The sequence below is a fragment of the Egretta garzetta genome, unplaced genomic scaffold (genome assembly GCF_000687185.1).
Source record: "Egretta garzetta isolate BGI_Z169 unplaced genomic scaffold, ASM68718v1 scaffold100, whole genome shotgun sequence".
Classification (NCBI taxonomy): Eukaryota; Metazoa; Chordata; class Aves; order Pelecaniformes; family Ardeidae; genus Egretta; species Egretta garzetta.
Window position 1 is genome coordinate 590,723 of NW_009258265.1, and position 14,482 is coordinate 605,204.

At 56.8% G+C, this 14,482-nt stretch overlaps 1 protein-coding gene across 1 annotated transcript in view; it reads left to right on the forward strand.

The window, feature by feature from the left end:
* Positions 1–3,442: 3,442 nt before the first annotated feature.
* ITGB3 (integrin subunit beta 3) overlaps positions 3,443–14,482 on the forward strand; it is a 24,644-nt gene continuing 13,604 nt past the window's right edge. Inside the window, exons 1-2 of the mRNA XM_009648172.2 lie at positions 3,443–3,549; positions 9,370–9,455. Of these exons, the coding sequence (XP_009646467.1) occupies positions 3,492–3,549; positions 9,370–9,455 (144 nt within the window). The 5' untranslated portion in view covers positions 3,443–3,491. The remainder of the gene's footprint in view (positions 3,550–9,369; positions 9,456–14,482) is intronic.

The window sequence follows — 14,482 nt, forward strand, 5'->3', positions numbered from 1 at the left end:
CAGTCCCCCCCACGCAGGCCCCCCCGTGAGGCTCAGGTCAGAGCTGCTCTCCCCGATCCTCGCTTGCTGCTCTCTGCCACCCACTCCTTCTCAGAGCAGCGCTGGCCCAATCCAGCCCGGTCCACCCCCAGCTCTGCTCAGCGATGCCTCTCCTGCGCTTCCAGATGAGAGCCGGATCCATCCCCCTCCCTGCATCCTTGTCTTCCCCAGGCTGGGGGGTTCCTCCCCGGGCACCTCTGTCTCCTTCTTCTCCCCCTCCGGCTCCTTTAGCCCCTTCGAAGGGGAGCACTGTGATGCTGCACCCTGATCTCTCCCCAACACCCCTTCCTGCCCTGTCCCCGGCTCTGGGTCCTACAGCAGCATCACTGCTGCGCCCATGGCAGACCCTCTCCCTCGGCCCCGCAGCCCCACTGAGGGAATCCCAGCGGAATTTCCATCACCGCTCCCCTCTCCTTGTCTGCATAAGATCCCAAAGTGAAAGCACAAGTCGGGGGTGTCTAGCCATGTCAGGCTCGGTCCCGACCCTGCCCGTCCCAGGGCTGTGCCCGTGGAACTGCCATGTCCCGGCTTTGCCCGGTGGTGTTTGCCGGGAAACGTGTCTGGATGGCACAGAACAGATCACTCGGGAGCCACAATGGGGGGGCCTTGTCCTGGATTAGTTGTGTACATCTCGCTTTCTTTGCCCAGCCCCTGGAGGGGATTTTAATAAACCTAAATGAGAATTGATAAACTGCAGCTAAAGGCAGGAGCGTGAGGCTGCCTGGCTGAGGATGGAGGGCGGCGTGGTAGAGAGAGCGGCGATTTTGATTCTCCTTTTAAGCGGCTGGGACCTGTGTCCCCGTTCTGCTGCTGTGACTTTAGGGGCTTGAAAACCATTTGGCTTGGGTTTTACTTGTTGCTTTTTCCTCCTCATTTTGCATGTGGCGTTTCTCTCCCTGAAGGGCTGCCCGGGCTGCAAGGGCAGTTTGCAGCAGAAGCACTTGCAGGAGGGCGGTGGAAAGCCCTGATGGAACAAGAGCGTCTGCTCGTGTTTAACCTGAGGGGCAGGAAAAATCCCCACGGGAAAGCAGAGCAGGGGGGGTGCCCCAGCCCGGGTGGGAGCTCCTCTCCATGGCTCACTCCCAGACTGAAGGAGTTTCTGCTCCCTCTTGTGGCTCCAGCTCCAGCCTCTCCCTGCACACCCAAGCATGGATTTGGGCTTCTACACCCATGGCTCCTGGGTCACAGCCTGCAGTGACGGGGCAGCCGGGGCCCTGGGGCCGCTCAGCTCTCAAACACCCCTGCCTGCTTCTTGCCTTAATCCAGACAGGGACTTCAATAGCCAGAGCATCCCATTATCACTTACACAGCCCCCAGAGTCAAACTCATGGTGATGGTTTCAGGCCAAGCAGCATCTTCTTGCAGTTGGCAGGGAAATTCAGTCCACATGTGCTGAATTAAGTTCATGCCATCCCAGTCCTCAGGCAGGACGAGAGCTCAGGCGGGTGCAGGCAGGGCAAACACTTAATTTTGTGACTTCTCCTTCTTCAGAGTTTTTGCACCATGCTGGAAGCAAGGGCTGGAGCATCGTGGGGAGTTTCAGAGCACACAGGGCTGCGTGTCCCCTTGGAGCACTTGCTAGTTCAAGCAACCAGCTGCTTGGCAGGACGAGTCCCCCAGCACAGGGGGCTGCGAGATCGATGGCAGGTCACATCTGTGGGGTGTGCAGGGCCAAGCAGGGCTCCCACGTTTCTCTCTAGAGAAACTGAAACAAATTCATTGTCATTGCTTCCATGAAGCATCAGGTGTGCTCACAGGGTGCTACAGGGACAGGCTGCCGTGTGGCCAGAAAACCCTGCACAACAGGGAAGGGCCACGCAGATGGCATTTCCAGGCAGGGAGGGAAGGATCCATGCAAGAAAAGCAGGAATTTTAATGTCCTAAAACTGGCTAACAGGGTATGCAGAGAGAGATGGCTCCGGGATCTGGAGTAGGGTGAGACCAAGGGTCCCCCAGAAAGCAGGTTTGGGGTTTGTTATTGACGTCCCAGCCAAGGTGCAGCCCTTTCTGACATTGCATGAGGGTCGATGGGCTTCTCCTAGTCCACATCCTCATTAACAAGTCTTGGAGAGGGAGTTGGAGCCCAGAAGGAAAATGATCCCCTGCTGAGCAGAGCCCATGTAGCCATGGGAGGGCAGCAGCACCCCACAGGGACGGTGGGGCTGAGTGGGGAAGCAAAGAGGCACCAAAACTTCTTTTAATGCCAAGAAAAGTCCCCGGCTCCTGAGGCTAAGTCCCCACCTCCATCTCACCCTCCCAAACACCATCATCTCTTGCTGAGAGCCGTCGGGCTCGGGGGCAGATGCCGTTATTCCCATCTCCCCCAGCGTAGGGCTGGTTCTCATGCAGCACCTTGCACATCACCCCGCAGCTTTGGGCACTGCCAGCCTGCAGCTGCAGCTCTCGGCACCCACGCGAGCTCGTTTTCTGCTGCCTGGAGTTTCTGTGTGCTGGATCGTCCTGACCCAGGGTTGTATCATTACTGACCCCAGCCGCTGTCACCCAGTGGGAGGGAGCAGCCCAGGGCTCCAGGGAAACAGCCCTTCTCTCCCTTTTGCCCTCCAGCCTGTATTTTCAGTGCCTCAGTTTCCCCATCTCCGAGAAGGACCTTGGAATTCCAGGAATTCCTCCCTTCGGGAGGCACCCACAAGGAGCTCCAGCATTTCAGTGGGGACAATTCTTGTGCGGATCCGACTCCCTGTATTTGCTCGGTACAGAGGCAATTTCTGAGGACACAGAGGGGAAAAACCAATACAAGTAAGAAGAAAATCAGGTCCAAATTATCTGACCCAAAGCTGAACTTCCCCCTCCCTGCGATGTTGGTGTTTATAACCGAACTGCTGGTGTCACCAGGTCCAGTTCTTGGCTGGATCTTGCTCAGCTCCCAGCTCCGTTTCAGCAGAGATATTCCCATTTGCACCAGTGCTCTGGGGAGGGGAGCTGAGACCCCACACTTTCGTGTCTGTATGTACTTGCTCTATTTCCCCTTAAATCCTTGAACTCAGAGGCAGCTCAGACTGGGTTTAAAAGCCAGGCTGCCTTTCATGCAAGAGTTAATGAAAGGAGGGAGTGAGCAAGACTTTGCAAGGAATTAAACCCAGGCAAAAGAGCCTATGGGAAAGAGCCAGTTACCAGCCCCAGGGCTGTAGGTCACCAGTGCCGTGTACTGGCTGCCAGGGTTTATTAGGTCCTTGTCTGAGCTGAGAGAGCAAAAAAAAAAAAAGCATGAGGAGCTGCAGGCAGAGGGAGCGGGGGCCCTCCCTGACTCAAACTGAGTGACAGACAGCGCAGTTTCCTCCGGCAGGCCCCGCTCCCTGTGCGTGTCATGCACCCAGACTCATGATTCATCTCCTCGAAAGCCTCAAAACCTCCAGCCGCCCCAGAGCTGCTCTCCATCGCTCACGCCAGGGCTGCTCTGAGCAGCCCCCCACGCTCGGGGCTCGGAGGAGAAGATGGGAAAACTCTACGCGGCTCTCGGGATCCTTGTGCTCTGCGCTGCTGGCGGCTGGGGTAGGTTTATAGCTCGTGGCGCTGTCGCTTGCTTAAAGCCAGGTCATTTAGTGATTATACTGCCTGTTATTTCCCCAAATCCCAGGGCTTTCTGCATTCCTAGGGTCTGTGATTTCCCAGGAAAATCGCTCGGGGCGGGGGGGAGCTGGCAGCCTGAAACCTCCGTGTGTTCCCGAATACAAAGCAGAGCTCAAGCCGGTTGGGCTTCAGCTGGGTCGGGGCCAGGAGGGCTTCTCAAAGAAGTTATAGAGTCAAGACATGGTTTGGTGCGTTATTCTCGCACTGGGTGCGGCAAGTTCTCTACCTACGCTGTGTTTGGCTCCGGGTACTGGTTTGTAATGGAAGGACTGGGGTGTGACTTGGGCTCCGTCCTTAATAAACAGAAAATACGCCGGGGAAGTTTGCAGGGCAGGTAGTCGCTGTATCCATGTCATTTTAAGGGCAGGTTGTGTATCTAAGTCAGCACTGCTGTCTTGTGTTATTTTTTTCTTGTGCTATTTTGGTGCTCTTCTTTAAAAACTCTGATTTCTGGCACCAGGTGATTTAGGAAAAATGTAGTTTGTATTTAAAAAAAAAAAATACCTTCCAATGTCTGAAGCATGGAGAAGCAGCCAAGAGAAGTGTTATCTCCTCCCCAGGTGCGTTTCCGGGGCTCAAAGTAAATCCTGCCACTGCAAAATGGTTTTTATAAATCAGTCCCATTGTTTTCGAGGCCAGACTCAAGGGGTTTGGGGGTTTTGTTCTGTCGAAAGAACGCCAGACTGTGGTGAATTCCCAGGAAGAGCCTGAGGCTCTGATCTGCTGCCTGAGCGAGCTGTCATCAGGGCAGGACGCAGGGTAACCCCTGGAAGAGCTGGAGTTGATGGAGCTGACTCTGGGGCTGTGCGGGTGATTTCTCCGGTCCTGTGCGTTGGTGCCTGAGCTGAGCTCAGGTTGGAGCATCCCCTCTCCGGGGAAGATGCTGGCAGACAGGGAGAGAGGTTCAGAGAAAAAACACAGTCCCAGGATGGTGTGGGCAGGAGATCAGCCAGAAAAGCCCAAGTTCTTATCACTGAGTCAAGCAGAAAGGCCAGAGAGGATTTAAGTATGGTTTCTGTCGTATCTTTAGCAAGTTTTCTGTGTGCACATTCTTGCTCAAATTGGTGGAGGAGGAAAAAACAAAGTGTGCGGCTGGTTCAGGCGTACGTAGAGGGGGTTATTTGGAGTGCAGACTGGGGACTGAGTAATTTTCAGTAATTTTCTCCAGCCAGGGAAGGGTGATGCTCAGCCAGAGACGTCTGGGGTATTTCGAGTGCATCATTTCACATGGCTCAGGGCCACAGCGCTCCCCAGCCCCAGGTGGGTGGTTCCCATGCTGCCCAGTTTATCTCCCGTTCCCCTGTATTTTTTGTGCTAGGATTTCTTTTATTTTTTCTTAAAGCCTGAGTCTTTAGGATCAGATCATTATGTGAGACCAGCTGCTTTCATAGTAAAAAAAAAATGCAGCTTTTGGGCTTGGGTTTATTATTTTTTATGGCTGGAAAAACAAGCCCCAAAAATTAAAAAAAAAAGGGGGGGGTGAACTAGAAACCACAGAATTTATTAGTTTAGGCTGTGCTGGGATCTTGTTAACCTGCTCACAGCCGGGCAGCGTCCTGAGCCTGGGAAGCGCCGCTGGGCACTCGGGCACAATTTGAGGGGGCTCAAGCTGCAGCATCCTCCGCTCTCCTCCGCTGGTGCTTCTGCTCCTGCATCACCGCAAGGCCCCCCCTCGCCGCCTCCCTCCTGATCCTGCTCCCTGCCTCCAGCCACGCAAGCAGCGCTGGAAATGCCAAAATAGGGACATTTCCCTGCAGTGAGGGGGGTGAGGCTGCCTGCCCACAGCAGGACAAGACGCATGTTTGGATGGTGGTAACTGCCCCGTCTTAGGGGGATTTCGGCCCCTTCCCAGGGGGAAGGGATGGCCCTGCTCCATCCAACCCTGGGTTACCTGCAGCCAAGAATGGCTCTGTACGGTGCTGGAGGCTGGGGAAGGGTCCTCCATCCCTGGGCATGTGTCTTGGTCATGGAGTGAAGGGGACCACAGGGCTGCGTGAGTTTGGGGCAGACACCCCTGGGCTGGGGCTTCAGGCAGCCCAAGAGGGTGGGTACTGACCTGCAGAGACCCCCCCGGGCAAAGCCACCGCTGCCAGCAATGGCATGGTGGCACAATGTGATGGCAGAGCCCAGGGCAGCCTTGGGCATGCCAGCATCCCTCCCGCAGGGACCCTCCATGCTGCAGCCCCATCTCTGCCCAGGCAGGACAGCCTGGCTTGTGGTCCTTGTGCCAAAATCAGTGAGAAAATTGGGTTTACATCTCCTGCATGGAGGGGGGACACCAGATCAAGGACTCCTGGGCTGTGGGGTGGCGGCAGGAGGGGAGGAGAGGAAACCACCGGGGTCCAGAGGCTGTGCACAGGCAGGAGGTGATTTGTACCAAATCTGGGGAGCAGATGAGCCTCCAGCCCAAAGGGAGAGTCCTGGGGCTCATTAGCCCCAGAGCTCAGGTCTTGTGGCGTGAAGAGGCAAAGCGGAGGTGGCCAGGGGCTTGGCCAGCAGATACAAGCCTGGAAATCCTCCACATTGTGTTTCAGTGCAGCCGGGTCTTGCTGAGACCAGGGTTAACACTGCACAGGGGCAACTGAGGCAGGGAGCAGCTGAGGGACTTGGCCCAAGTCCCGGGGGAAACCTGCTTGAGATATGATTTGGATCAGCGCATCTCCCATCCTGGATGGTCCTGTCCCCTGTCTGGGAGCGTGGCTGGCATCTCCCCCCATCCCTGACCGAGGGGCCATGGTGCTGGTTCAGGTATCAAAGCATCGGGGCTCCCCAGGGACCTGCGGTTTCGGAAGCTGTTCCCATCTTCGGGCATGTGGCCCTGGGCTGAGGCTGCCTGCCCACAGCAGGACAAGACACATGTTTGGATGGTGGTAACTGCCCTGTCTTAGGGGGATTTCGGCCCCTTCCCAGGGGGAAGGGATGGCCCTGCTCCATCCAACCCTGGGTTACCTGCAGCCAAGAATGGCTCTGTACGGTGCTGGAGGCTGGGGAAGGGTCCTCCATCCCTGGGCATGTGTCTTGGTCATGGAGTGAAGGGGACCACAGGGCTGCGTGAGTTTGGGGCAGACACCCCTGGGCTGGGGCTTCAGGCAGCCCAAGAGGGTGGGTACTGACCTGCAGAGACCCCCCCGGGCAAAGCCACCGCTGCCAGCAATGGCATGGTGGCACAATGTGATGGCAGAGCCCAGGGCAGCCTTGGGCATGCCAGCATCCCTCCCGCAGGGACCCTCCATGCTGCAGCCCCATCTCTGCCCAGGCAGGACAGCCTGGCCTGTGGTCCTTGTGCCAAAATCAGTGAGAAAATTGGGTTTACATCTCCTGCATGGAGGGGGGACACCAGATCAAGGACTCCTGGGCTGTGGGGTGGCGGCAGGAGGGGAGGAGAGGAAACCACCGGGGTCCAGAGGCTGTGCACAGGCAGGAGGTGATTTGTACCAAATCTGGGGAGCAGATGAGCCTCCAGCCCAAAGGGAGAGTCCTGGGGCTCATTAGCCCCAGAGCTCAGGTCTTGTGGCGTGAAGAGGCAAAGCGGAGGTGGCCAGGGGCTTGGCCAGCAGATACAAGCCTGGAAATCCTCCACATTGTGTTTCAGTGCAGCCGGGTCTTGCTGAGACCAGGGTTAACACTGCACAGGGGCAACTGAGGCAGGGAGCAGCTGAGGGACTTGGCCCAAGTCCCGGGGGAAACCTGCTTGAGATATGATTTGGATCAGCGCATCTCCCATCCTGGATGGTCCTGTCCCCTGTCTGGGAGCGTGGCTGGCATCTCCCCCCATCCCTGACCGAGGGGCCATGGTGCTGGTTCAGGTATCAAAGCATCGGGGCTCCCCAGGGACCTGCGGTTTCGGAAGCTGTTCCCATCTTCGGGCATGTGGCCCTGGGCTTGGCAGCCCTGAGAAGGCTGAGCTGCCAGGGCCGTGCCCATCCCCAAGCTGGCTCCCTGCCTGCACAGCACAGCGCAAATCCAAGGCACGTGCCCCATGCTGGGCTGCAGCAGCCGGCTCCTGGCAAGGCTGAAGGATTTCATGTGGACACGGTGGGAGCAGGCGTGAGAAGCGGGAGCCGGCTCTGTTGGCACCGCTGCTGCTTTCTGAGAGCCCTTTGCCTTCTCCCCGCTGAGCCCGGGCCACCCAGACCCACCCACCCCAGGCAGCAGTACTGCTGCGAACACATTGCCAAGTGGCCTTGGTGCAGAAAGCACCGGAGATCAACCTGTTGCTCTTTTGAGCAATGCTAAATTTAAAGTCTTTCCCATGCTCACAGGCTGCAGCTGGGTGTTTTGGTGTATGGTGAGAGCTCTGGGAGCAGATACAACCCCAAAACTGGTGCGGAGCCAGGCAGTTGGGTTTTAGCCTTTAGTTTAGCTCCACTGCGTGGGACCAGCAGAGGGTGTGGGTGGCAGAGGTCCAAAGGGGCACACCAGCCCCAGTGCCCTGGGGCACGTCCCGGAGCAGCCACTGACCTTCGGGACAGCCACAGCGTGTCCAGCTCAGCCTGTGACACCACCCTGGTGCAGACACACGCATCCCTGAGGCTGCACACGCAGCCGCCATGCACGCTCACACGCATGCGCTCATGCTCCTGGACTGCACGCCAGCAGACACAAGCACACGGTGCCATCATCGTGGTTCTCCCCAAAGACCTGATGACATCGTTTCACCATTTCCTCTTTCTGTTTCATGTTGCATTTCCTGCGGCTGCAGAAAATGACACTTTTTCTGCCTGCAGCTGCCGGGGAGAGCCCAGAGCAGGGATGGGGAGACACAGGGCAAGGGGGACACCCCAGCGCCCACTGCTCCATGCCGGCATCCCCCAGGCTCCCCAGGCTGCAGCGTTCCCCCAGCCAAGCAGGCACATGTCTGCAGTCTGCTCTGCCCAGGAAATCCTAAAACTTGTGCCCCGGGAGGGGGAGAGAGCCAAGGGTGAGACCACCGCAGCCGTGCCCCCAGCCACTCGCCGTATCGGCCGCTGGCAGCGGGAACTGCAGAGCCGCACAGTCCTGCCCCAGCATGCACTGGCCACTGCCCTGGAGCCCCTGAGGGCATTTTGGGGCCCTTGAAGCCCTGACATGGACCCACTGGCCTCTGTCCTTCACGACTGGTGCCAGCATGTGTGCCCCAAAGTCCCCACTGCCACTTCCACTGACAGAGCCCAACCTTTGCCCAGAGCGTAGGTGCAAACCGCGGCGAGCAAGTTTCTGGACTCGTGCCCTTTCCCTCCCCTCCTCTCCCTGGGTTTGAACCCGAGCCAAGACCAGCTGCTGAGTTTAGTGCCTGCACAAGAAGGCATCGACCACCCTGCGTCGGGGGCAGTGGGAGGAGGCGGCAGCTCTCTGGCTGCCGGCCAGGCTGTGGGTACCATGCTGCACCCCTGGGAATTCACCCCTGCCCCCATCCCTGCTGCCCCAAAATGTGTGCAGGGAGGCATAAGGGGAGATGTCCCCCCGCTGCCAGTGGTAGGGGCTTCACTCCAACGTGTGTGACACTGCAGGGATGGGGGGACCCTTGAAGGAGCTGGCAGAGGGGAAGTGATGCTCAGCCCTGGGCAGGATGAAGCCCAGCTGGTACTGGGCTGGGGAGGTGGTTATAAAACGGGCAAGGAGGCAGCACCTGGGGTTTGGGGCTGGGAAAGGGGTTAGAGCAGAGCCCTGCTCATGAAGCTGCTAGCTGAGCACTGAGACTTCAGCACATGTGTGGGTCTGGGGCTCTGCAGGTTGTAACCGCTCTCCCTTTTGCCGTTTCAGGGGGTAACATCTGCACCACCCGCGGGGTGAACTCCTGCAAGCAGTGCCTGGCCGTGAGCCCGCTCTGCGCCTGGTGCTCTGCAGAGGTAAGAGCTGGGGGCGCTGAAGCACGTGCCCGAGCAGGACAGGGGACATGTAGGAAGGGACGAGCCTTTGGGCTGTGGGATGGGTACGGGTCCCCGTGTGACAGCCACAAGCTTGGTCTCCATCCGCTCCCACCATATCTAAACAGATTCCTCGGTGGCTTTTGGCTCTGCCCACAGCTCGAGACGCAGAGGACAGGGCTCGGGCTGCCCAGTCCTGCCTTGCTCTGAAAACCTGCCCCTTCTCTGGGTGCGTTGGCGGGAGCTACAGCGCGCTGGCTGGGAAACGCTGATGCTTCCGCTGGGAATGCACTTGGTCTCTCAAAAAAAATGCACATTGGAAAACCCAGTTTATTTTTGCTTTGATTCTTGAAAACCCACTGTAAAGCTCCGGTTGAAGCGTTGTCCGAAGAGCGGATTCGTGGCCCGGCGTGCGATAGCGCAATCGCCACGCGCTCAGGAGAGACATCGCTTATTTATTTCAGGTTAGCGCAGTCCTGGGTGCTAAGTGGCTCCCTACAAATCAAGGACCCCTTGGTTAACGCAGGGCAGCATTTGATACGCTCAGAGCAAGTTATCTGTTATTTCAAAATCTCTCTTAATCACTTTTCTTTCTTTGGTTCCTGCTAGCCTTAAAGCGACAGCGTCCTTTGTACCATGCCTGTGCTCTGAGGAGGGGGGTTCATCTGGGCAAGGGTCTTTTGACCTGGGGGTATGATTTTTAGTATTATAATGAGGCTAGTTCAATTAAGGATGCCCGGACCTTGAGCTTACTTGCCAAGTTTCAGATGTTTTCCAAAACGTTTTGATTAGCCGTCCTTTCCAGGCCCACTTGCTCCAGGATGTCCTTGTTCTAAGAATGCTAACTATACATTTTTTTGATTACACATCATTAAATGTTCTTAATATTGTTTATCAAGCGGTTCTAAATTTCTGAGTTAGCCTTCAACAAGAGGAGTTTAATTGCTGGAAGGGCTGGAAAGGGAAAGGGGGCCTGGTGGGAGGAAGAAAAAACACTGATCAGAAGTCAGGGTTTGGGTTTAAAAGCCTTTTTTTTACATTGGAAAGAGGTTGGAGGGGGGGAAGACAAGGTGCCTGGTTTTGGTTACTGAGCTAAAGAGGATGCGAGAGCCGAGCTGTGGGTTTAAAATAGCCTGTTTGGGTGGGTGAGAGCCTGGAAGATCTGCCACGATCCTGGCCAAAAATGCTGCCCTGGGGGCCAGTCCGTGGGGCGTAAGAGGTGGGATTTTCCCAACAGACGGGAGAGCAGCCCCAGGGCAGAGACAAGGGGAGATGAGGCTGGGATGGAGAGGTGATGAAACCCCCTTCGGAGAGGTGATGAAACCCCCTTTGGAGAGGTGATGAAACCCCCTTTGGAGAGGTGATGAAACCCCCTTCGGAGAGGTGATGAAACCCCCTTTGGGGCTTCGCAACTGGGAGTGGTTTCCCCTCTGCCAAGGCTTTTCTTGCTTTTGCCCCTCTATCCGTGAAACCCTGCTTCCTCCGGCTGCACCCATGCCTGTGGTGCCCACCAGGACTGGGAAAAGACCTGGGAAAAAGCAACCCAGGCTGGGAAGTTCTGCTGGACTGTACCTGTGGGGCCCGATGCTTTGGGGTCAGCGCGCATCTGTGGGGGATGCCTCCGCTGTGCCCATCGGATACCACCAGGATCTCAGTGTGAATGAAGATGCTTGTGCTGAGCCTTGGCTCCCCCAGGAAGCAGCCAAAATTTGTGGCATGATAAGGGGCCTCGCTCCCCGCGCCGGAGGGGGAACGGCTGCCTGGGCTGGGCTCGCTCCTTCCCAGCCACCTTCCTGGGCCGGGCTGGTGTCCTGACGCTGCAGCGGGGGCTGTGATGGGGTTGGGTTTTGGTTGGGTTTGGTTTTTTTTTTTTAATCCACATCAGCAAAGGCTTCCAAAAAAGGAAATATTTCCAGGGCTGCTCAGGGTTGTGCTCATGGACAGACAGACGTGACAAGCAGCAAGGGAGCCATCCCGCTGCCAGCAACCGGCCCCCGGAGAGCCAGGCTATGCAAACGCTGCTCAGCAACCCTGCCTCCAACATCTGGACCGCATTGTCTTAATTACCAAATGAGGGGTTTTTTTCTGTGGGTTTGTTTAATTTCCCTGGGGTGGGGGAGATCTCTGATAGTGCCCCCCCCCCTGCTCTTTTTAAAGGGGCAGTGCCTTCGTTTGTGCTCCTGCTCCCACTGCAGACCTCTGGCACCCGCGCTGCCTTCCTATGGAGCCAGGGGTTATTGGTTACTCCTGCTCCACCCCGACTTTGGAGGGAAGGATTTAATTATGGTTTCTTGTGATCACTGACCCCACCGAGTGCTGATGCAGGGAACTGAGTTTTATTTCTTTTTTGGAGACCTTGACCAGCCTTACTGACCAATAGGCTGCCCATCCACTCGCTTTTCCTTTTGGAAAAAGTCAGCCAAGCCTTAACACTGAGACGTGGCTCTAAAATCACTTTGGAGATTATCATGGCAGATCTTCCAGGGTCTCACCCACCCAAGGTGTCACCAGCTCTGGTTCCCTTGGAGGAAAGGTAGAGGCAAGGCTAGAGCAGGGTTTGATTTAGAGAAGCTGCTGGAAAGTTTTAGCTTAATCTGTGGTGGCATCTGTGCTTTGGGTCCTCCCAGGAGCTCTCCTGCAGAGAAGCTGATGCTGTCTGTGGTTGCCTGCAAGATGAAAATGGAGATGCCCTGGGGATGTGTGAGTTCCCACAGCGAGGGAGCTCAGGGATGGAGCTGGCTCTGCCAGCACCCTGCCTGGCCCTGCCCTCGGGGTTTGGAGGCGGCAATTAGGGGATAAAATCATCAGGTTTCCCATCCTGGAGGGAGCTTGAGCAGATGCTGAGCTGAAACCCCCTTCCCTGAAGTGGGACAGAGGTGGTCAAAGGGGAGGTGGAGCTGGGGAGCATCTCAGCCAAGGGCTGCAGGATGGCTCGTGATAGAGGAGGTAGGAACATGTACGCCCCCGCAGCACCTCCGTGATGGGGAGCCGATGCCGTCTGGGCCGTGCTGATGGGAAAGTGGGGTTTGCGGGGTGTATCCCAGTGGATGAAGCCCCTGTGCCATGAGTTTGTCACCAGCAAGCCTGGGCTGCCTCCGGGTCACTCCTACCTGGGGCTGCATCCACAAGTCTATGGAGACTGGGGGGACAAAAATAGGCTGGGAGTTGCGAGGGCGTTGGAGCCAAACGCCCCATCGCTGGCGCAGTAACTTTTCCCTTTGCCTTCTGCAGTAATTTTGTTGCTGGGGAGGCTCCTGTGAGTCCTGAGTCAATCATGATGTTTAGGGCTCCCAGGGGAAGGATGCAAATAGCTTTGCCATGGAAATCTTGCGGTAGGAATGATGCTGTTAATCCCATAAAGTGCTAAGTGTCCTCTGAGGACCTGGGAGTCCCCCTGGATCTCCAGGTATCATGCAGTGCTGCACTTAAAAACCTGCCTGCCCAGCCTGCTTTTCCCCAGCATATCTTTCCAGTGATTCCACACACACCCGCCCCCCCACCCTGGGACAGGAATGTTTGTGATGGTTGATGGGCTCTGGGATAAACCAGGCACCTCTTCCCGCAGCGGGGAGCCCCGTGGGGCAAGCCTGCAGGGTGGGCGGGTGACAGGGAGCTGATTTAGAGGGGTGACTTGTCGTCCCCCCTGGCAGCGGTGTCCAGGTGGTGAGGGTGGGAGTGGGAGGCCACGGGGGAGGAACACGCCTGCTGATGTATTTTCTGGCCATTGCGTGGCCACTGTTTCCAGAGGGCTGTAAGCCAGCCAGGGCCTCCTTGACATCATTTGCACTTTTCTACTTGTTGGCTTAAAACGCACAAATTCATTCCTGGGTTCAGCCAGCCCGAATCTGGGCAAGCTCCATGTCCTGGATGGGGAACCTCTCCAGTGCTGGGAGGCTGCAGTGTTGGGGTCCAGCTTCCCAGGAGCAGGGAAGGAGCTGAACCAGTGGCGCTGGGACTTGTGCAACCCCTCCTTTGCTGCAGGGAAAAGCTGTGCCAGTCTGCTGCAGGACTTTGAATGTAGAAAGATTTGGGCTGTAGGAGGGAGATGGAGAACCCCTTGGAGGGGGAAGGTGGCTGCTGTCTGGCCGGGAATGCGTGGCAGCAGATCCTGGCAGTGTTGGGCTGGGAAAGGAATTCTTCCTGTATTTGTCTTCATGAGAAACCGAGGCAACGGGAGCCCTTCTGAATGCTGTGATAAGGGCGAGGAGCCAGCAGCTTTCTAGGAAAGGAGGAACGGGGCTGGAGCCCCACCGTGACTCCACACTTTGTGCTTCCTCCCCCTGACAGGCGCTTGATGGCTCCTTCTGCAGCCCCGTTGCCTTTTTGCTCTTTCTTTCCTTTTTTTGGTTCTCCTTACCCCTGGCTGGCTCCATCCAGCAGGAAGCTGGAGAGCTGGAGATAAGCCTGAACCGTTCTCGGACAGGAACTGAGCACTGCTTCCTGCGATGGGCTCACCCACAGCAGGGCTGTTACGTGCTCGTGGCGGGATTTCTAACGGCACGTGTCGAGAAAATTGGGTGAAAAGGGGGCTTGTCTTTTACTAAACTTTAGAAAATAATAAAAAAAATGTCCCAGGCTCTGCCCCTCACCCTCAGCCTGCCATGTTCACATCCCACCTCACTCCCTTCTTGGCATCCTACGTAGATGGGCTTTCCTTTCAGCTGTGCCAAAAACCAAACCAAACCTGAGGCTCTAGCTGCTGGGAGCCAGGATGGGGGTTGGCAGGGATAAATTATCCATTGCTCCTTGGCAGGGGTCGCTGAGCTCCCCAGCGGAGCACAGCAGACCCAAACCCGCTCTGAGCCCCAGCAGAGGCTGCTGATCCTGGATCCCCTCTGCCTGCCACCTCCCTCAAGCAGCAACCAAAAGCCTCTTAGAATCATAGAATCGTCTAGGTTGGAAAAGACCTTCAAGATCATCACGTCCAACTGTTAACCTAGCACTGCCATCCCACCACTAAACTCTGTCCCTAAGCACCTCGTCTGCCCAGCTTTTAAATCCCCCCAGGG